Below are 22117 nucleotides of genomic sequence, written 5' to 3' on the forward strand. Positions count from 1 at the left end.
TTAGGGTGAGGGGTGAAGTGTTGTCAGGATCAGACACCGGCTAAGGGATGGGAAACATAGGTCAGGGTTAACTGGTCAACCTTCACTGTGACAGGAGATTAACAGCAGGGGTCTCAGGGGGCCCTACTTGGTCCTGTTTTGTTTCCTGCATTTCCTAATGCTCTGGAAAGAGGGGTGAGCAGCGAGGGGGCGAAGTGAGCAGTTGACACAGAGTTATTGTGGTTGTGAGGCAGACCGAGGACTGTGAGACACTTCACAGGGCCCCAAACAAGCCAAGGGGACGGGCGACACGATGGCAAAGGAAGCTCAGTGCTGCCAAAGGCAGGGTGTTGCTCCGGGGAAGGAATGTTCTGAACTGTCACACACCTGGTGGGGTTCTGTGTCACCCAGGAAAGGGCCCTGGGTGTCAGCATGGAAGCTCTATGGAGACATCTGCTCAATGTGCAGCTGTGGCCAAAAAAGCAAATGCTGTTGGGATACATAAGGGACGGGATGGAGAATAATACATAAGAACATAAGAATGGCCAGACTGGGTCAGACCAAAGGTCCATCTAGCCCAGTATCCTGTCTGCTGACAGTGACCAGTGCCAGGTGCCCCAGAGGGAATGAATAGAACAAGTAATCACCAAGTGAGCCATCCCATCGCCCATTCCCAGCTTCTCGCAAACAGAGGCTAGGGACACCATCCCTGCTCATCCTGGCTAATAGCCATTGATGGAACTATCCTCCATGAATTTATCTAGTTCTTTTTTGAACCCTGTTATAGTCTTGGCCTTCACAATATCTTCTGGCAAGGAGTTCCACAGGTTGACTGTGTGAAAAAATATTTCCTTTTGTTTGTTTTAAATCTGCTGCCTATTAATTTCATTTGGTGACCCCTAATTCTTGTGTTATGAGGAGTAAATAACACTCCCTTATTTACTTTCTCCAATCCAGTCATGATTTTATAGACCTCTCTCATATCCCCCCTTAGTCATCTCTTTTCCAAGATAAAAAGATCAATTTTATTAATTGCTCCTCATATGCAAGCCATTCCATAGCCCTAATCATTTTTGTTGCCCTTTTCTAAACCTTTTCCAATTCCAATATATCTTTTTTGAGATGGGGCAACCACATCTGTATGCAGTATTCAAGATGTGGGTGTACATTGGATTTATATAGAGGCAATATGATATTTTCTGTCTTATTATCTGTCCCTTTCTTAATGATGCTCAACATTCTATTCACTTTTTTGAATCCCGCTGCACATTGAGTGGATGTTTTCAGAGAACTATCCACAATAATTCCAAGGTCTCTTTTTTGAATGATAACTAATTTAAACGCTATTATTTTTCATATACAGTTGGGATTATGTTTTCCTATGTGCATTATTCTGCATTTATCAACAGTGAATTTCAATTTCATCTGCCATTTTATTGCCCAGTCATCCAGTTTTGTGTGATCCTTTTGTAGCTCTTCACAATCTGCTTGGAACTTTGTGTCATCTACAAATTTTATTACATAACTGTTTACCCCTTTTTCCAGATCATTTATCAATATGTTGTACTGGTCCCAGTACAGACCCCTGGGGGACACCACTATTTACCTCTCTCCATTCTGAAAACTTACCATTTATTCCAAACCTTTGTTTCCTATCGTTTAACCAGTTACCAATTCAGGAGAGGACCGTCCCTCTTATCCCATGACAGATTACTTTGCTTAAGAGCCTTTGGTGAGGGACCTTGTCAAAGGGTTTCTGAAAATCTAAGTACACTATATCCACTGGATCCCCCTTGTCCACATGCTTGTTGATTCCCTCAAGAGTTCTAGTAGATTAGTGAGGCATGATTTCCCTTTAAAAAAAACATGTTGACTCTTGCCCAACAAATTATGTTCATCTACATATCTGACAATTTTGTTCTTTACTATAGTTTCAACCAGTTTGCCCGGAACTGAAATCAGGGTTACCGACCTGTAATTGCTGGGATCACCTCTGGAGCCCTTTTTAAAAATTGCTGTCACATTAGCTATCCTCCAGTCATTTGGTACAGAGGCTGATTTAAATGATAGGTTTCAGAATAGTTAGTAGTTCTGCAATTTCACATTTGAGTTCCTTCTGAACTCTTGGGTGAATCCCATCTGGTCCTGGTGACTTATTACTGTTTAGTTTATCAATTTGTTCCAAAATCTCCTCTAATGACAGCTAAATCTGGGACAGTTCCTCAGATTTGTCTCCTAAAAAGAATGGCTCAAATTTGGGAATCTCCCTCATACCCTCAGCCATGACGACCAATGCACAGAATTCATTTATTTTCTCCGCAATGGCCTTATCACCTTTGAGTGCTCCTTTAGCATCTCAATCGCCCAGTAGCTTCCTGCTTCTGATGTACTTAAAAAAATAATTATTACTTTTTGAATGTTTGACTAGCTGTTCTTCAAATTCCTTTTTGGCCTTCCTAATTATATTTTTACACTTTGTTTGCCAGAGTTTATGCTCCTTTCTATTTTCTTCACTAGGATTTAACTTTCACCTTTAAATGATGCCTTTTCGCCTCTCACTGCTTCTTTTACTTTGTTATTTAGCCACGGTGGCACTTTTTTTGAAGGACTCAGGTTTGGGCAGAGGCCAAGGATGGGCCCATTACCCAATACCTCTGCCTTTGATCCCACCCTAACAAAGACTTCCTGATGGTCCAACCTCAGCTGACGGGCAGGACACAAAGTCTCTGTTTGCTCTGGGCTGGGATCCTTTTATTTGCCAGCTGGGCTGATTTGCATGTTCAGCATCCTGCCCACTCCCTTCTCACCCCCCACCCCCGAAGCCCCAGTAGGTCTATAAATACCCCGGAGAGCCAGCGCCCTGCACAGGCTGAGCTCTGATCCTCATCGCTCCAAACCAGCCACCCAGACAGACAGACAGACGGACAGGTGAGTCCCTTCCCCCTCCCGTCCTTTCTCCCTCCTCCCTGGGTGCTGGGCACTGGGTGGCAGCCGAGCCCTGTGACGGGGCCTCATGGCTGGACTTGCCCTGTGTGAGTCCCTGGGGCCATCTCTGTCCCACCCCTTCCCCCACAGCGCGGCCCCGGCACCTCGTCCCCATGTGTCGGTGCTGAGCGTCCTCTCCCTGGGGCTCTGCTCCCCACACCCCTGCACTGCCCTGCCCTACCCTGCGTGGCTGGAGAGGAGGGGCAAGGAAGAGCCGCAGGCTGACGGGCCCTTGGGAACCAGCCCAGGGAGGGGGCCCCGCACAGCTCCCCTGCCACATGGGGCCTCTGAGTTGAGTCCCCCGGGCCTGGTATCCCTCTCAGGGCCCTTCCAGACCAGCCAGGACCATTAAAAAACAGCCCCAGCTCTGAACCGCCTCCCCCTGTGTAATGCCACACAGGGGAGGAGTGTCGCTCTGGGGGGTGTCTCAGGCTCTTATGGCCCCATGTTCTTGTCTTGTGTGTTTTCTCCCCAGGGGAAGCGAGAAGATGGGGCCAGTCGCCTACTTCAGCCTCTGCCTCCTCGGCTGCCTGATCTTTAACCCCTCACTGGCAGGTGAGTCCCTGCCCGGCCCTCAGAGCTGTAGTCCCCGGGTACTGATTGTCATGGTGGGAATTGGGAAGTGAATTCATTTCCCTCGTCACTCCCAGAGCCACTGCCCATCTCCTGCTGCTGGGGGTCACTGCCCTGGGGATAGCCCAGGTGTTGCAGCCCCTCCCCAGGGAGATGGTGAGAGAAGGTGGATGAAATGCCCCCCAGGGTCGGCTCTTCCCATGAGGATTGGGTGGGGCCAGTCCCTGGGCAACGGGCGCTCAGCTCTGGTCAGCTACAGCTCCCATCCCACCCTCCCGTGGTCCCCTCCCCTTGGCCGGCCATATCCGCACGGGGTCCCTCTCCAAGGGCTGCTCATGGCTCCGCTCCAGCCCCAGCTTCTCCCCCATCCAGCCTCTGATCCGGGCTGGGCTGCCCAATTCCCTGTACACTGTGCCTTTCTCCTCCAGACTGTCCCATTCCCTCCCTCTGCTGGGATACGGCTCTGCCCCATCCCTCTGTGTCCCCAGCCCTGAGCAGGGCAGTGACTTCACAGTGTTCCCATCCCCTCCGCCCCAGCCCCACAGATCCCTGCTATTCCCTCCTTTATGTCCCATCTCCCTGGGCACCTCTCTCCCTTCCCTCCTCCTTCAACCCCCCAGATCCTACCATCCAGAACTGGAACCCTGCTCCCGATTTCCTCTCTAGTCCCAGTCTGTGCCAACCCCACTGCTCCCTCAGCTTCACCCCTTGGCCCTGGGTGTTCCCTTCCTGCCCCCTGCCGGCTTCCCTGGTCCCACTGTCCCGCATGGCCCAAGGGGAGTCGGGGAGGAGCTCAGGGTGGCAGGAATTCCCTCTGCCCGAGGGCTGCAGCTGAATGGGGGCCACTGTGTCTGGCAGCTTCATATTTCCCCCCTTTCCCGGGGCTGGGAGTCCATGGGGATCCCTGGGGCAGGGGCAGGGGCAGGGGCAGGGAGGGTCTATCAGCCCCCCCACAGTGCACTGGCTCCTTCCTCCCCCCAGGCAGCCATGGAGAAAGGAGCCCCTGCCCCATTCAAACCCAGAGGCCCTGCCCGGCTGGGATCCCTGCTCAGGGCTGGGATCCAGGGGCCCCGTTCTGCCGATGTGGGGTCTGGGCAAACCCAGCTTCTTCCTGCAGCACCGGGGCCTGGAGGGTCCTGCCAGCCAGACACAGCCCCAAACAGGATCCCATGTTATTCGTGCTAATGGGAAAGCCACAGCTCTGCCTCTGAAACAGCCCCTAACCGCGGTGTCCTGTCCCCACCATTGCCCCCAACCCCCTCTCTCTGCAGGGGCACAGTCTGGGTCCTGTCCCAGGGGCTGGCTACTCTTCCAAGGCAACTGCTATGGATACTTCCCCCAAGAGAAAACCTGGATGGAGGCTGAGGTGAGAGGCTGGGGGCAGCGGGGCTCAGGGGTGCTGGGCTGGAGCTGGAGGCTGGGGAGGTTTAGGGTGAATATCAGAATCACTGAGCTGGGCTGGGCTGGGGAATCTGCTCCGGTGGGAGGGGTGGGAGCCCAGGGCTGCACATTTCACACTGCCCCAGACAGAGCCCTGGGAACAGGCTGTGAGGGAACAACCTGCCCTGGCCAGGCTGGGGAGCAGAATACAATGTGTAAGCAGAGTCAGGATGAGCTCTACCCTGACATCTGGTGGTGAATTATGGCGAGTGTGGAAAAGAACTCCAGGGGCTGATCTGGTTTGCATAGGCACACCCACTCGCCTGGCATGAAACAACAGCAACTCAAAGTGGTTACTTTGGCTGGTGTGGGATCCCCAGTTTCTCTGTTATTGGGGCAGGAAGAATAAAGTTTTGTTACCCTGATTCTGTGAATCAAGGCCAGTGGAACTGTTGTATGACAGAAGGACTGAGTGAGTCCTTCACCATTACCTAAGTAGCACTTGCTTGACAAGGGGCATGGGTTACAATTCCCAGTGAATGGAGAGAGGATGTGAACAGGTATTTATAGCTGATGGTATGGGCCTGCTTTGAGGGTTTGAAACACCAATTGCACTACTTCCTCTCTCCACTGTTGAATGTCAGAGCTAACTTTGATTCTATTAAGAGTCTGTTTACAGGCTGCTGAGCTGAATTCACTTTGGGCCAATAGTGCACTAGCACTGGGGCTCCCCTACTAAGAGTTGAAATCACAAAAGAGCTAAAGTTATTAAGAGCTGAGATCACTGAGACTGTGTTAACTAGTGGGGGAGCCTAAAGCTATATTGCTAAGTGGCTGGTGGAGCCGCTAGCAGAGTGGAGCCTCACGGGACGGTTGGAGCTGAGCGACTCACAGGTCGGTGAGCAGGGTGGAGTGGCTGGAGAAGCAGCGAGCAGAGCGGAGCCTTGTGGGAGCGGCCCAAGGAACGGCTGAAGTGGAGCAGAGCTGAGCGGCTCACAGGTTGGTGAGCAGAGCGGAGCAGCTGCCAGAGCAGTTCGTGGACGGCGGGAGCGGCTCACGGGACAGCTGGTGGAGTGGAGTGGCTCGTGGAGAAGGCTGCGGCGGAACCCCACGGAGAGGCAGCCGGTCGGCCTCGGATCACGTAAGGTGCCCCTTAACACCCTGCGTGCCTCCCCCCCCCGGCTTGAACTCTGGGGCTGCACTGACCAGGGAGAGAGACTTTGGGGGGTTGTTGGACTTTTGGGACTTTGGCGATCCTTGGGTTGCTGGTTTCAAGAACCAAAGGGAAAGGACACAGCCCAATTTGCTGGGGTGGGTTTTTTTGCTCATGAAGCCTGTTTGTGGTGTTTTTCCAATTTAATGCTGATGTTGTTTACCTCATGTTATTAAACATTTTCTGTTACACTCAGACTCCGTGCTTGCGAGAGGGGAAGTATTGCCTCTTAGAGGCGCCCAGGGGGTGGTATGTAATTGTCCCAGGTCACTGGGTGGGGGCTCGAGCCGGTTTTGCATCGTGTTATTGAAACGGAACCCCTAGATACAGAACCCGGCCCTTGTTGCTGCCAACTTAGATGGGCAGAAGGGTTACAAATGTAAATGTAGCTCCTGGTGGGGCACGATCTCCTCTGGTCCCAACGTGCTTGGGATGGGCTGTGTTTGCCAGGGACACCAGGGACGGCCTGGGCCAAGGTGGGGTCATGTCTCTGTGATGGGTTTCCCAGGGTGCAGCTTGGAACTGGGGTACCCCTGAGCCCTCTGGCTTACCAACCTGGGCTCCCTCTGACAGTGTGGTAATGTGACAAGCTGGAAACCCCTCAAGGTCCTGCACTTGCACAAACCTCCACAGGCAGGGACACACCCAGCTGCAGTTACATGAATGCTTTCACCAGCCACTCATGAACCAGGAATAGAGAGACTCCAGCCAGTTCCCCACAGTTCCCCAGCCTGGGACCCCAGAGCTGTACCGTCTTGCCCTGGTCAGAAGCCTGACGGGTGTAAGTATATTACCCAGTCTGTCCCTCCCTCAATGTGGAGAGGACAATGCACCAGCCCCTGTTCCTGATCAGAATTCCCTTTGCACTTCAAACAACACACTGTTTTAGGTAAAAAATACAAAACCGGTTTATTAACTACAGAAAGGGAGATATTAACTGATTATAAGTAATAAGTGTACAGATCAAAGTAAATTACCTGAGAAAAAACAAAATTGCAATTTGAGTTCTATAAAGTAGACAGGATCTGAATCAAGCAGCACCTCACCCGGCTGGTACAAACAGTTCACCAATCTTCCATACACCGGCTGGGATTCCCTCTTTCCCACCCGGGACCACCTCCCCAGTCGAAGTCTTTATCCTCTAGGCATGTTTTCAGGTGTTCAGTTGGGTGGTGAGTGAGGCCAAATGATGATGTCACTTTCCCCTTCTATAGCTTCTTCCAGCTTGCTGGAAAGATCATTGCTAATGATGTGGGGGTCCGTGCCCCCTCCCCCGATCAGGAACCCTCCATTGCCTACGTGCTCCCTCTGGGAAGCCTCCATTATACACTGTTCATGAGATAGTCATTAGTGTAACCCTTCTGCCCATCTAAGTTGGTAGCAACAAGGGCCAGGTTCTGTATCTAGGGGTTCCGTTTCAATAACGCAATGCAAAACCGGCTCGAGCCCCCACCCAGTGACCTAGGACAATTACATACCACCCCCTGGGTGCCTCTAAGAGGCAATACTTCCCCTCTCGCAAGCATGGAGTCTGAGTGTAACAGAAAATGTTTAATAACATGAGGTAAACGACATCAGCATTAAATTGGAAAAACACCACAAACAGGATTCATAACACAAACCATGAGCAAAAAAACCCACCCCAGCAAGTTGGGCTGTGTCCTTTCCCTTGGGTTCTTGAAACCAGCAACCCAAGGATCACCAAAGTCTCAAAAGTCCAACAACCCCCCCAAAAGTCTCTGTCCCTGGTCAGTGCAGCCCCAGAGTTTGGGGGGGGCCACGCAGGGTGTTAAGGGGCACCTTACGTGATCCGAGGCCGACGGGGTTCCGCCACAGCCTTCACCACGAGCCGCTCCACTCCACCAGCTGCCCCGTGAGCTGCTCCCACTGTCCCACGAACTGCTCTGGCAGCTGCTCCACTCTGCTCACCGACCTGTGAGCGGCTCAGCTCTGCTCCACTTCAGCCGTCCCTTGGGCCGCTCCCACAAGGCTCTGCTCTGCTCTGCTCGCTGCTCCTCCAGCCGCTCCGCTCCACTCACCGACCTGTGAATCGCTCAGCTCCACTCCAACCATCCTGCAAGGTTCCACTCTGCTAGCTGCTCTGCCAGCCGCTTAGCAATATAGCTTCAGGCTCCCCCACTAGTTAACACAGCCTCAGTGATCTCAGCTCTTAATAACTTTAGCTCTTTTATGATTTCAGCTCTTAGCAATTTCAGCCTATAGTAGGGGAGCCCCAGTGCTAGTGCACCATTGGCCCAAAGTGAATTCAGCTCAGCAGTCTGTAACTAGACTTGTAATGGAATCAAAGTTAGCTCTGATATTCAACAGTGGAGAGAGAAGATAGTGCAATTGGTGTTTCAACCCCTCAGAGAGAGAGGGGAGCCTATCCCATCAGATATAAATACCTGTCCCCATCCTATCTCCCTTCATTGGGTTTTGTAACCCATGCCCCTTGTCAAGCAAGTGCTACTTAGGTAATGGTGAAGGACTCACTCAGTCCTTCTGTCATACAACAGTTTCACTGGCCTTGATTCACAGAATCAGGGTAACAAAACTTTATTCTTCCTGCCCCAATAATAGAGAAACTGGGGATCCCACACCAGCCAAAGTAACCACTTTGAGTTGCTGTTGTTTCATGCCAGGCGGGTGGGTGTGCCTATGCAAACCAGATCAGCCCCTGGAGTTCTTTTCCACACTCGCCATAATTCACCACCAGATGTCAGGGTATTGCTCATCCTGACTCTGCTTACATCAGCAATGTCTAGCTTCTTCATTGTTGCCCCTGAAAAGCTGGTTGTGGGTGTTCCCAACCCCACCACATCTTTCAGTAACACACAGAGCAAAACTTCATAACTGCACATACAATCCAACAGGATATTAATGTTCAACAGATCAAAACTTTTAGAATGATACTTCACAAGGTATACTTTGTACAAAACACATCATAATCACATCCCCATGGTAAATATGGGGGCGTCAGGGTGTTGCTTTGGGGTACAGCGTGTCAGTCTCCCTCTAGGCTGGCTCAGGAAGGGCCTGCTCCTTACTCGGTGTTACCAAAGCTGCTCCCTTAGCTCCGGTGACAGGGCTGTGCTGAAGGTCTCCAGTTCGATCCCCATTGCTGGCTGGCATGTGGCCAGCGAGTCGCTGCACAGGTCCTGATGGGGGCGCTGGAGCCCCGTGTAATGCCGTGTGGGGCACTGAGTGAACGTGGATCTGCCTGTGAGGCTGGGACCTCCCTGTGCTCTGGGGGGCTGGGGGAACTGTGGTTTCTGCTCTGTCGTTCCCCTGCAATGCTCTTTAGTGCTTTGCCCTGTAGCTGTTGTGGGAGCAGTTGCTCCAGGTTGGCATAGAACAGGGGCAGGTCACAGACCCAGTACCCAGCAGGGCTGTGTCTGGAGCATGGGGACAGGGCAAGGCCGTCTGTGGGGACCTCAGCTAGGAGCCAGGGAAGGCTTCCTCTCCTCATGGAGCTGGGGGAGGGGAAAGCCCGTTAGCAGGAGTGCCCGGCTGGGCAGGCGCCTCCCCAGGGCACCTATTATGCTAAACCCTGGCTGCGTCTCTATGGGAAGCTGGGCCTGGAAGGAGGGACAGTCAGAAATCTTCTGGCTTTCCTGCCAGTCTCCCTCTGTGAGGCAGGTTTTCCAGACCTCTCGGCGTTCTTGGAGCTCTTTTCCGAGCTCTCCAATTTGTTAACGGCCTGTCTGAGGAGAGACCCCAGACCGGGACACGGTGCCCAGTGCTGGTCTCACTAGTGCCGTATACGTGTAACACCCCCGCCCTGCTCCAAGGCGATCGCCCTGTGCTTACACGTTCAAGGCTCACACCTGCCCTCTTGTGCAGCAGGGCACGGAGAGCTCCCATTCGGCTGGTTGCAGCCATGACCCCTGGGTGCTTTTCAGTGCCGGCTCCCAGGCTACATTCCCCGGCTGTCAGTGCAGCCGGCTGCCTTGGTTCCTGGCCGTGAGACCCTGCATTTAGCTGTATTAACGCACACGGGGATCAAGTCAGCCCAGCTCACCGTGCGATCCCGATCCCCGTATAGACCGGACGTGTCCGTCACTATTTACCGCTCCAGCAATCTCACTGTCACCGGCAGCCTTCACCCGCACTGGTTTTGTATTGTCTCCCAGATCCCTGAGACAGAGACTGAATAGCCCTGGGCCGAGAACAGGCCCCGATCCCTGTTTAACTGGCTTTGTTTCTTCTTGTCCCAGGCTGAGTGCCAGCACCACTGGCACGGGACTCATCTCGCCTCCATTCACAGTGCTGGAGAAAATAATATGATGGCCCATTATATCAAGCGGTACCACAGAAACAGCGGTCCGGTCTGGATCGGACTGTTCGATTTTGAGCAGGTGAGTGCCCGGTGCCCGCTCTGCCTCTGGCAGCCCCTCCCCAGGCCCCTGGGCTCTGTGTCTCTGCTCAGTGAGGTTGTTGTTTGGGGCGGGGGTGCCACAGAGCAGGATTTCCATGGGAACAGGGTGAAAAGGGGCTGTAACCGCCTGGGTTTCCAGTCACAGGTCGATCCCCAGCGCCCGGTGCAGAGTATGAACTGCTGGAATTAATATTCACGTTCGTGACACTAGTGCCCAGGGACCCAGCACACCGGCCCATTGTGCTCAGACCGTACACGCCTGGCATGAGAGTCAGCCCCGCCCCACACAGATGAGACGTCTCGACGAGGGCTCGGGGAAAGGGGCAGCCCCACGGGCAGAGCGACCAATGGGAGGGCACAGAGCCCTGCGAGTGCTGTCGCTCTGTGTGTATTCGTCCTCAGGGTGGGCTTAGTGAGGGGGGGGTCACCTGGCCAGAGGCGCTCCAGCTCCAGGCGTGTAGGGGGAGCCCCGGTGGGTCCCGATTCCCACCCAACACAGGCTCAGGGCAGGGCAGTGACTGGGGCTGGCGGGAACGGGGAGGTTGCAGATCCCCCCGAGATACAGAGGCGTAATCACTTACAGCTCAAAGTGAGCAACCGTGGTTCTTGTTTGGCCCCTGGGCCAGTCCAGTCGCCAGTCAGGGCCCTGCAGGCCAGTGCCTGTGGGGAGGGAGGGGAGCTCTCCAGTCCAGTCTCTAGTCCAGAAAACAGCCACGTGCAGATTTCCAGGCCAGGCTCAGTCAGTGTCTTTCCCTGGGGCCCTGCCCAGCCGCTGCTCCCCCATAAACCCTGCACAGAGCTGCCCCCGGCTGCAGTGTCTGGCACTCACAGTCTGCTCCACACGCTGCTCCCCGGCTCCTGGTGCTGCTGGTGCTGCACGCTGTTCCTCGGTGGGGTCCTCTGCATCCAGCTTCTCTGCTGCTCCGGGCTCGCTGTGCCGCTGCTTGTCCCCGAGCCAGGCCAACCCCTGCTTCCCCCAGCAGAGTTCCTGCCTCATTCGGCTCACAGGGCGCGGGGGGACCCGGGGGAAGGACGCCGGCAGGGATACTGTGTGTGGTCGTGTGTGTGACGTGGGACTTGCATGGACAAATCTTCTATTTAATCCACACACCCAGCTGCCGAGGCTGAACGGGACGTTTCTGAGAGCTCTGCGCTGGGTGCACGTGGTGGGTGCTGCTGGCCCTGCTGGCCGGCCGGCAGCCGGAGAGCAATGCCGCCAGTGGTACCAATGGGAGACGGGGGAGCTCCGTGGGCAGCACTGCTGGGCAGCACAGACGCACCCTGCTGCAGCCGCTCCTGTCTGGCCCCAGAGCGCGGGAGAGGCTGGTGTTTCGGGGGGCAGTGACGGCGCAGACTCCTGCACGAGGCTCCCTCCAGCCAACAGGCTGTCGTCACTTGCTAAACACGCCCGACTGCTCTTGGCCTCCTCACTTCTCACCGTGATAAAATGCCAGAGACAGAGACCTCCTGGGCCACGTCGCAGCCTTTCACCCCTCGGGGGGTCAACTGAGCCTGGGGCAGCGTCAGCCTCTGCCCCTCGGCAGCTCCGCCTGCACCCGCCCACTGAGGAGCTGCCAACCGAGGGACACAGCCCCGTACAAAACCCTGGGGAATTAATAACCCAGAACTCCCTTCAGGGACAGGGAAGGGGGGATCAGGACCCACCCGAATCCCTGAACACACGGACAGAACAAGGGGATTGTCGCCAACATTCCCGGCTCCTTCCCATCGGCTGAGGTGCTGGCAGCCCACTCCAGGCGCATACGACGTCTGCTTCCCTCCCCAGCAAACAGCCCAAGGGAACACACGATAGAGGCGGGGCCGTGGGTGGTCAGGCCAATGGTCGGAGCAGGAGCAGGAAGCGGATCCAACACAAGGGTCAGAGCCGGAGTCAGGAATTAATAGCCAAGCCGAGGGTCAGAGCCAGGAGGGGACCCAGGCGGCACATCAAGGGTCAGCGCCGGAGCCCAGGGGCAGGGTAAGGAAGCCGGGCCCAGGAGCAAGCCGAGGCGGCCAGGACTGAGCAGGAGCAAGGCTGGGAAACAAGCAGGAGCAGGAGGAGGAGCAGGGCTGGAGCAGGACAGGAGCCCGGCGAGGAGCAGCAGCACAGGGAGGATCGCGGCCGTGGCTTGACCACACTGAGCAGCCAGAGAGCTGCTGGGCTAAGAGCCGGCCAGCTGCCCTTCCTGCCCAGGCAGGGGGTGCAGTCAGTCAGGTGGCCTGCAGCCGGCTGGCTGCGCTGGTTGGGTTTCCAGGTGACTAATTCTGCTGCAGCCCCTGATCCCCGACAGTGCGAACCCAGCTTCATCCAGCGCCCCCGTCCCCCAGACCTACCGCCGTGATCTCTGCAGCGGGGAGCAGAGTAACTCCCCTGTGGATGGGCTTGGGGAGCGTCGTCGCGTGGGTCTGTGCACACGAGAGAGAACGGGGGCAGCAGCGTGGGGCTGCGGGACAGCGCGTGGGATGACGCTGCAGGTGCTGCCTGTCGGGCTGGGCTGGAGATGGACGTGGAACCTGAGGGCAGGTCGGGGTGCGTTCCCCTCGGCGATGTGGGGATGGCAGGGGCAGGGGGTGCTGGAGACTCTCCCTTCACTTGCTGTTTTCATGCTTCCCAGGGCTTGGGCAGGTCCTGGTGTAACTTCAGCTGCCAGAAAATGTAGCCCTGGTTGTCAGCACTGACATTTCATAGCAATGATCAGTGTCTCCAGTGTCACTGGGCAGCCTCTGCCCGTGCCCTGCCCATGGCCCCTCGGCTCCGGGGCACGTCTCTAGCTGTGTAACCTTGGGTTTACAGGGTCTCTGCTCTCCTTTGTCTCTGCAGGATCAAACCTGGAGATGGTCAGATGAATCCCCGGTCAGCTTCAGAGCTTGGGATAACGGGCAGCCTGATAGTCAGAGAAGAAATGAGCACTGTGCAGTGTTCGAAAACAGTCTAGGTAAGTCGGTGGATCAGCCCCACATGCAACTACAAGGGAAACCTGGCAGCGCTCTGACTACACAGGTCCTGAGATACTGATCTGGGCTGGTCCCAGCGTGCTCTGGAGTGCAGATCCTTGCTCCTCTGTCTTCCCTGCCCCATGCTGGGAGGGCAGTCAGGAGAGAACCCCTTGTGTGAGCTGGTAAAACTCCTACTTACCAGATCCCCAGTGTCAGTTTACATGTCTGCTCCAGTGACAGGCAGGCGATTTTATATATATATATATATATATATATACACACACACACACACCTGGCCCCAGACGGGGACTCTGCTGAGCTGTTAAAGGTTGATGGCTCTCAGTTGCTGTTGCACCCCTACTCCACTGCAGCAGGGTGTCGATCAGGCTGAACTGTGCAAACACTGATCCACACAATGATGTGGGCACCAGAGCTGCATTTGGCCCCTTGCAGGGTCGTGTTACTCACAAGCATTCGCACACACGCTGGCTGCTCGTGAAAGTGCTGCACAGTCTCGGAACGTTCACAGATTGGGCACTAATGACTGTTCCCATGGAAACTGGCACCGGAAGGGGATCTTTAGCAAAAGCTGCAGCCAGGGAGCAGACCCCGCAGGACGTGGTGTAAGTGACCGGGCGCTCACAGCACCAGTGGGGAGGGGAAGAAGTTCTGAATGGCCCAGACAGCGACTAGCCAGCGTTGGTGGATTTGAGGGGTCGCTTTGCAGAGAGGTTTTGAACAGGAGAGGGGCAAAATTCACAACGAATCCCCCGCCTGACTCTGACCACTGAGTGCTGTGTCTGTGTGGGGCCTGCAGTGCCAGCGGGTGGGGGGAGCGAGGGGCAGGGCCGGGGCTCAGACCAATTCCATTTATCCTGGGATAGGCCTGGGCCTCCCCTGAGCCGGCTGTGTTAGACAGTCACACGCTAGGGTAACAAGCAGCCCATTGAGCACTGGGCTCTGTAGTAATTGTTTAACCTTTGATTTAAACTGCTGTTCGGGCCGCGGAAGGTTGTTCCCTCTGCAACGTGTTAAGGCTGCTAAGGCTGCTGTGTCTGGAGCTCCGATGCAGCTGCGCTAGCAGAGAGTGCACCTGGCCGATCCCGCCAGCCTCCAGCTTATTCCTAAAGACGGAGCACAGGCTCCGTTCGGTGGCAAAGGCGCTCGGCCAGGCTGACTGTCAGCAGGTCCCGGGGCACTAACACAGGTATGCTTGTGACGAGGGAAAGGCTCAGTCAGGGCACCAGGGTCCTGTCCCCTTTGCTGATACACAGATTTCCCTCCCATGACTTCCCCTTGTACACACCAATACAAACAGGTTACGTATTTCACTCCAGATGTTGTTAGGTACCACCCGGATTTTATACCTGCTAGTTCAAACAAACATCCTCATCCATTATCCTGTCATCCCCTCCTTAGCTTTACAAGAGTTGGGGGGTTCTTGTGCCCTCACGTGGGAATTTGTTTGCAGAGTTACTTGGGAACTCCGGGTGTTCTTCTACCATCCTCTCCCGTCAGGAATGTGCTCACTTAGTTTAGCAACGCACCAGGTATTGGTTTTCTGCCAAGGCCAGGCCTACTCTGGCTCACAGCCTTTGATTAACAATGCTAATTATGCCTAGGGCTCCAGCAAGGCCTACAAAATATTCATAATTTGATACTTTTATAAACTATTAGGGAATTACATCGAAAACATTATGTTAAAGGAACATGAAGGTCCCAAAATCAAGGAAGTGCGAGACTAAGGCTGCCCATGTAACCTTAACGGAGCCCCTGGTACATGTGCGTCATGATACATCATGATACAGTCTTGAGTTACAGGCTCACTGTCCGTCAGGCCTGATGCCGGCACATGGGCACAGCCAGGGCTGCAGTCACTGGACGGGGATAGAGTCAAACAGCAGCAGAAACCCGCACCCAAGGGAACGGGGCACTGAGACCGGCCTATACCCCCCGCGGAGCTCCCTGCTGGCCCTGAGGGGCTGAGCCCACCCAGCCCAGACCCAGGACTGTCCTTCCCTGGGCGCTGTCTAAGCAGGAATACTACTGCCGGGGCAGCCCCCGGGCACGGGCACAAATACCCCCGGAGCAGAGGGGTAACGGTGTCTGAGGGAGGAACGTGCTGCTCCGTGCACAGCAGGCCGGTAACACTGGCTCTTGGGGCAGGGACACATCCCCTCTGCATGGCGGCTGAGCCCTGCCTGGGACAGATGTTTCCATGGGTGTAGCCAGACCCAGGCGGGCAGGGCCTGGAGGGGGCCTGGCTGTGGGGCAGCTCACTCAGCAGGGAGGGAGGCAGCAGCCCAGGTCCTGAGCGGGTGCCCCCAGTCCCGGGGCAGGGCTCTCGCTCTCTCCTCGGCCCTCTGGCTGGGGTGGGGGGCACGTGGGGTGCGGGAGGTAGGAGCAGTAGCGCATGGGCCAGGCGTCTCCCCTTTCACAGTGAGCCTCGGCCTCTCTTTGCAGGATGGGACTGCCCCAATCTGGGGTGCTCAGGGCTCCATCCCACCCTCCTCTTCCTCAGGGCTGTGCACGGGAGCTGGGATCTTCTCGGAGGGGCATGGAACGGGGTGGGGGAGGGGTCACTGTACGAGCAGGAACGGCCCAGCCTGCCCCCCCCCCCACGGGTCATTTCTGTTTTTCTTTCTAGGTTTTCAGAAATGGCACGATTATCCCTGTGAAGAGAGATTCTCTTTCATTTGTAAACGCAAATCCTAGGGGAGGCAGGTTGCCTGGATCTGGGGGGCTCCCAGCACCTGGGCTGTGAGTGAATCGGGTCCCTCCGGCTCCCCTGGGAGACCAGATCCTGTGTCCCCGGCTGCAAAATCCCTTCTGCAAAGCATCGCTGTGTTACGCTGTGTCACTCCCGCTCTGCTCTGCCCCTTTCTCTCCCTGTCACACCCACGCTCTGCTCTTCTCAGCAATCTCAGCACAGTGACGTGATAATAAACTTTCCCTCCAGCATTCAGCTCAGTGTGTGTCTCCTTTCTCGTGTTCCTGACTCTGGCATGGACAGTTCCATGTATCGCCTGGCTCCACCCTCAGCACCCCAGAACCAGTCCCTGAGCAGGAGGACAGGGACTGAACAAGGATTGAGGGCCCTGGCCCTCTGGTAAAAACACAGGGGCATTGGTACCCCCTGAGACACGGCCCATTCATCCCGCTCCCCTCTGCCCCACCCTCGGTGCTCATCCCTCCTGTCCTCATCTCAGCGCTTCCAGAGCAGGACCTGTCTAGCCTGCCTGCAATGCACCTGCTCATCTTGCAGAGCAGGAATACAAAACAAAAAAGTCTGAGCCAGGACTCCTGGGTTCCAGTCCCAGCTCTGCTGGAGGGATCCTGTGTGACCCTGGGAACGTCCCTTCTCCTCTTCCCGGTTACATTTATCTCTGTCCCTGACTGACGGGGTGTTCTCTGCCCCCAGCCTTAGACAGCCTCTCTCAGAGCGTCCCCTTGTTGTGCTGGCCCCAGGCCTCTGCTCCAGGGAAAGGGGCTCTCCTGCTTCAATCCCATTCAAATAGCAGCTAGAATAGTCACCAAACTGCCAAACCGAGTGTGTGAGATTTCAGCTTTCAAATCGAACTGGCCTCCTGGCAAAGTCATAAGAACGGCCGTACTGGGTGAGACCAAAGGTCCATCCAGCCCAGTATCCTGTCTACCGACAGTGGCCAATGCCAGGTGCCCCAGAGGGAGTGAACCTAACAGGTAATGACCAAGTGATCTCTCTCCTGCCATCCATCTCCACCCTCTGACAAACAGAGGTTAGGGACACCATTCCTTACCCATCCTGGCTAATAGCCATTAATGGACTTAACCTCCATGAATTTGTCCAGTTCTCTTTTAAACACTGTTATAGTCCTAGCCTTCACAACCTCCTCAGGTAAGGAGTTCCACAAGTTGACTGTGCGCTGTGTGAAGAAGAAATTCCTTTTATTTGTTTTAAACCTGCTGCCCACTAATTTCATTTGGTGGCCCCTAGTTCTTATATTATGGGGACAAGTAAATAACTTTTCCTTATTCACTTTCTCCACACCACTCATGATTTTATATATCTCTATCATATCCCCCCCGTAGTCTCCTCTTTTCCAAGCTGAAGAGTCCTAGCCTCTTTAATCTCTCCTCATATGGGACCCATTCCAAACCCCTAATCATTTTAGTTGCTCTTTTGAACCTTTTCTAGTGCCAGTATATCTTGTTTGAGATGAGGAGATCACATCTGTACGCAGTTTTTAAGATGAGGGCGTAACATCGATTTATATAAGGGCAATAATATTCTCAGTCTTATTCTCTATCCCCTTTTTAATTATTCCTAACATCCTGTTTACTTTTTTAACTGCTGCTGAACACTATCCACAATGACTCCAAGATCTTTTTCCTGTCTTGTTGAAGCTAAATTAGCCCCCATCATATTGTATGTATAATTGGGGTTATTTTTTCCAATGTGCATTACTTTACATTTATCCACATTCAATTTCATTTGCCATTTTGTTGCCCAATCACTTAGTTTTGTGAGGTTTCTTTGAAGTTCTTCACAGTCTGCGTTGGTCTTAACTATCTTGAGCAGTTTAGTAACATCTGCAAACTTTTCCACCTCACTGTTTACCCCTTTCTCCAGATCATTTATGAATAAGTTGAATAGGATCGGTTCTAGGACTGACCCATGGGGAACACCACTAGTTACCCCTCTCCATTCTGAGAATTTATCATTTATTCCTACCCTTTGTTCCCTGTCTTTTAACCAGTTCTCAATCCATGAAAGTATCTTCCCTCTTATCCCATGACAACGTAATTTACTTAAGAGCCTTTGACAAGGTCCTCACCAAAGGCTTTCTGGAAATCTAAGTACCTTTACAGAAACCATGTTGACTTTTGCCCAACAATTTATGTTCTTCTAGGTGTCTGACAATTTTATTCTTTACTATTGTTTCAACTTATTTGCCCGGTACTGACATTAGGCTTACCAGTCTGTAATTGCCGGGATCACCTCTAGAGCCCTTTTTAAATATTGGCGTTACATTAGCTATCTTCCAGTCATTGGGTACAGAAGCCGATTTAAAGGACAGGTTACAAACCATAGTTAACAATTCCACAATTTCACATTTGAGTTCTTTCAGAACTCTTGGGTGAATGCCGTCTGGTCCCGGTGACTTGTTACTGTTAAGTTTACCAATTAATTCCAAAATCTCCTCTAGTGACACTTCAATCTGTGACAGTTCCTCCGATTTGTCACCTACAAAGGATGGCTCAGGTTTGGGAATCTCCCTAATATCCTCAGCTGTGAAGATCTAAACACATAATTCATTTAGCTTCTTCGCAATGACTTAATCATCTTTTTTTATCTCGATCATCAAGGGGCCCCACTGGTTGTTTAGCAGGCTTCCTGCTTTTGATGTACTTAAAAAATATTTTGTTATTACCTTTGGAGTTTTTGGCCAGCCGTTCTTCAAACTCCTCTTTGGCTTTTCTTAGCGTTTATGCTCCTTTCTATTTACCTCACTAGGATTGGACTTCCACTTTTTAAAAGATGCCTTTTTCTCTCTCACTGCTTCTTTTACATGGTTGTTAAGCCATGGTGGCTCTCTTTTAGTTCTTTTACTGTGTTTCTTAATTTGGGGTATACATTGAAGTGGGGCCTCTATTATGGTGTCTTTTCAAAGCATGCAGCTTGCAGGGATTTCACTCTAGTCACTGTACCTTTTAACTTCTCAGAAAGAACAGGAGTACTCGTGGCACCTTAGAGACTAACTACTCTGAAATCTTTTAATTTCTGTTTAACTAACCCCCTCATTTGAATTATCCAGGCAGGACAGGCCCTGCCACATGGCACTGACGGCTCTGAGGGCTGATCTTTTCCTGGCCACGCTCCAGAGCATCAGGTACGACTGACCAGAGGGTCCTGCACAGAGGGCTTCAGCCACCCCTCTCAGACCTGTGATGGGCACCAGCTCCTGCCCCCCGAGCACCCCACATCTCCTCTAGAGCATCCCACAGGGAGCCAGCCTCTCCCCGTCCTGCTCAGCACCCACCCCACACTGCTAGGAATATGGACCGCAGGGCCAGGCGCAGAGCTCTCCTGCACAGACCATTTGGGTGTCACCATTTTATTGCCCCATTAAGAGGTGACAGTTGCTGCCACACTTGCAATTTCCTTTGTAATCTAACAGTTCTGGTGCCTCAGGACCCAGCCCTGAGTGAGCAACTTACCCAGACGGCCATGAGCTGAGATAACAAAGTGCCGGCTCATTGCCTCCGGGCAGGGGCTGGAGGAGCTCTCTGCTCTCTGGGGTAACCAGGCTCCTCTGACTCTCCCTGCAGCCCGACACAGCTCTGTATGGCTTGGCCTTTGCATTAGGCTTGGCCAGCTGCTGCTGTGCAGGGCGAGGTCATTGCTGGCTTCTGTCTTTATGTTTAATTGTGGTTTTAAATAACCATTGAAGCACAAGAGTGTAGGAAAGGCACCTTTTCTACCAGTCATATAAATCCAGAGACAGGGAAGAATACAGTAACAGGAGAGAAGAGGGCAATGCAGGGGTACAGAGTGATCTGAGCTGCTTGGTACCTGGGGCACAATCAAACAATGTGCATCTTAACACAGGGAAACACAAAGCGTGTGTGTAGGGACAGAAGGGTGAGGATGGCAAAGTGAGTTAAATCTTTGCTGTGACAGCATATTGCTCCCCTGTGGTGCCAGTGGGGCGATGAGCCTGGGCTGCCTGTTACAGACCCTGCTGGGGAAGAGGCTGTAGACTCAGGATCTGTTATCTGGGGACTTGGGCACAGGCTCAACTCACTGAAGCAAAAACTTGTGAGGGGCCTGGGGCACGCTGGAAGCCTTGGTTTTCACAGATGTTAAAACCAGAAGGGACCATTGTGATCATCTAGTCTGATCTTCCGTATAGTACAGGCCAGAGAACCAGCCAGGGCGCTGTGGGGTGATGGTCTGAGACCTGAATCAGTGACTGTACAGGAACTCTGGGCTCTGATTAGCTGAGACAATTGCACCCAGCCGGCAACTCAGCATATCCATGCTGTTCCTACAACTAACGAATGTTTCCATCCCAGGGATCAGGTACTGTAACATCCTGCTGCCCCAGGGTGTGTGCCAAAAAACTTCTCTCCAATCATTTCCTCAGAGTTCTGGCTCTGAACGCAGCTGCTCTATGTTCTTTGGCCAAGATTTACAACAAGGCCTCAGTTTGGGTATCCTCAGCTGGTGATCCCATAATGAGGCAGCAGTGCTCAGCAGTCAGCCCCTGAGAATCAGGCCCCATTGTAGCTAAATTAGCCCCCATCAATCAGGAAAGAGATCTTGGAGTCATCACGGATAGTTCTCTGAAGACATCCATGCAGCGGCAGTCAAAAAAGCAAACAGGATGTTAGGAATCATTAAAAAAGGGATAGAGAATAAGAGGGAGAATATCTTATTGCCCTTATCTCAAATACAGATGTGGTCTCCTCAGAAGATAACAAGGTTCTTGTCCCAGATGCAGACTACACAGAATATGAAAAGGCCCCTCAGGGATATGACAGGATGCTCACACTGAGACCAGTATAGTCTTAAAGACTTTTATTAAGATAAATGGAATTATGATCAAATAGTAACTAAATAGCAAAATAATCAGAGTTACAAATGCAATACTATTATTTTAAAGACACATATGATGTTACATACTATAAAGCCTTTGATTAATACACTCACACCCTTTCTTGATGACCTGGTAATAAGAGACAAAGGATCAGCCTCGCCTCGGGTTCCTCAGTTCTTTAGTGGGAGGTGCAGAGCTCGAAGAAGCTAGAGAGCTAAGAGCTACAAGCTATTGAAGTTAACTTAGAATTTCCCTTAACTAACTGACTTAAAACTTAAAATTAAACTAACAGACTAATAAACAAAGAAAGATGCTTGGATCTTAGAAACTTAGATACCTAACTTTTTAGATACTTAGACACTTAGATTCTTAGATTTTCTTGGCATGGTGGGTGTAATAGGGTATGGGTGCTTGTGCCCTCCTATGTCCAAACTTAGTTTCCTCACCCACCAAAATGTTGAGGAACACTTTCTCCAGAGGCTGGTATGTTTGTATGTATTGATGACATATACACACACACTAATGACATTAGATCATTCTAGCATTTGTTATTTTTGTCCTCACGACATTTTTGGTTCTTTCCTCGTGATATACCCTGTTTACAGAGGGCATGAGCTTCAGAAACCCCCCTACACCCACCTGCTTCAACGCATCCTTTATCTATCTAAGTTAAAGGTAGCTGCCATATATGGACCTTATGCTTTAACTTATCACTATCTAGGTGAAAGGTCCCAGACATACGTCTGCTAAATTTGCCTTAGCTTAACATACAGGATATGGCCTCTAGGTCCCTTGCATTACAGCCAAACTATAATATAAACCTATAAACCTATTATAATAAATCAAACAATCAAAACCATAAGAAAATAAGAAACCTATCAGAAAAGATATATAGGCAAGCAAGCAGGCTAGCCTTAGAGGCTACAATGGCTTCTACTTTAAGAGGGTCAGGGGATATTTGCCCCCCTCCTACCCAATGCCCTAGATAAGGGTCTTTGTCTGCCCCAATTTTGCACGTAGAGGGTTTTATGGTTAGACCAGCCTCTTTGAGCTTTGACAGCAAACCCCCCAGGTGCATTTTATGATCAT

At 52.7% G+C, this 22117-nt stretch overlaps 2 protein-coding genes across 3 annotated transcripts in view; one reads left to right on the plus strand and one right to left on the minus strand.

Annotated features, from left to right (window-relative positions):
* Positions 1–3520, minus strand: part of LOC135983191 (C-type lectin Cal-like) — a 235504-nt gene extending 231984 nt beyond the window's left edge. Inside the window, exon 1 of the mRNA XM_065593628.1 lies at positions 3477–3520. The gene's annotated coding sequence lies outside the window, so the exon portion shown is untranslated. The remainder of the gene's footprint in view (positions 1–3476) is intronic.
* The window catches only part of LOC101939714 (C-type lectin-like), a 525580-nt gene that overhangs the window by 219562 nt on the left and 283901 nt on the right, over positions 1–22117 (plus strand). The window contains exons 2-6 of one of the 2 annotated variants that reach the window (XM_065593300.1): positions 3440–3519; positions 4809–4903; positions 10348–10488; positions 13330–13444; positions 16093–16433. The exons of the other annotated variant lie outside the window; for it this stretch is intronic. Of the exons in view, the coding sequence (XP_065449372.1) occupies positions 3440–3519; positions 4809–4903; positions 10348–10488; positions 13330–13444; positions 16093–16160 (499 nt within the window). The 3' untranslated portion in view covers positions 16161–16433. Of the gene's footprint in view, positions 1–3439; positions 3520–4808; positions 4904–10347; positions 10489–13329; positions 13445–16092; positions 16434–22117 lie in introns of those variants that run through there. 2 annotated transcript variants of the gene reach the window in all.

The sequence above is a fragment of the Chrysemys picta genome, chromosome 1 (assembly GCF_011386835.1).
Source record: "Chrysemys picta bellii isolate R12L10 chromosome 1, ASM1138683v2, whole genome shotgun sequence".
In the NCBI taxonomy this organism is placed as follows: domain Eukaryota; kingdom Metazoa; phylum Chordata; order Testudines; family Emydidae; genus Chrysemys; species Chrysemys picta.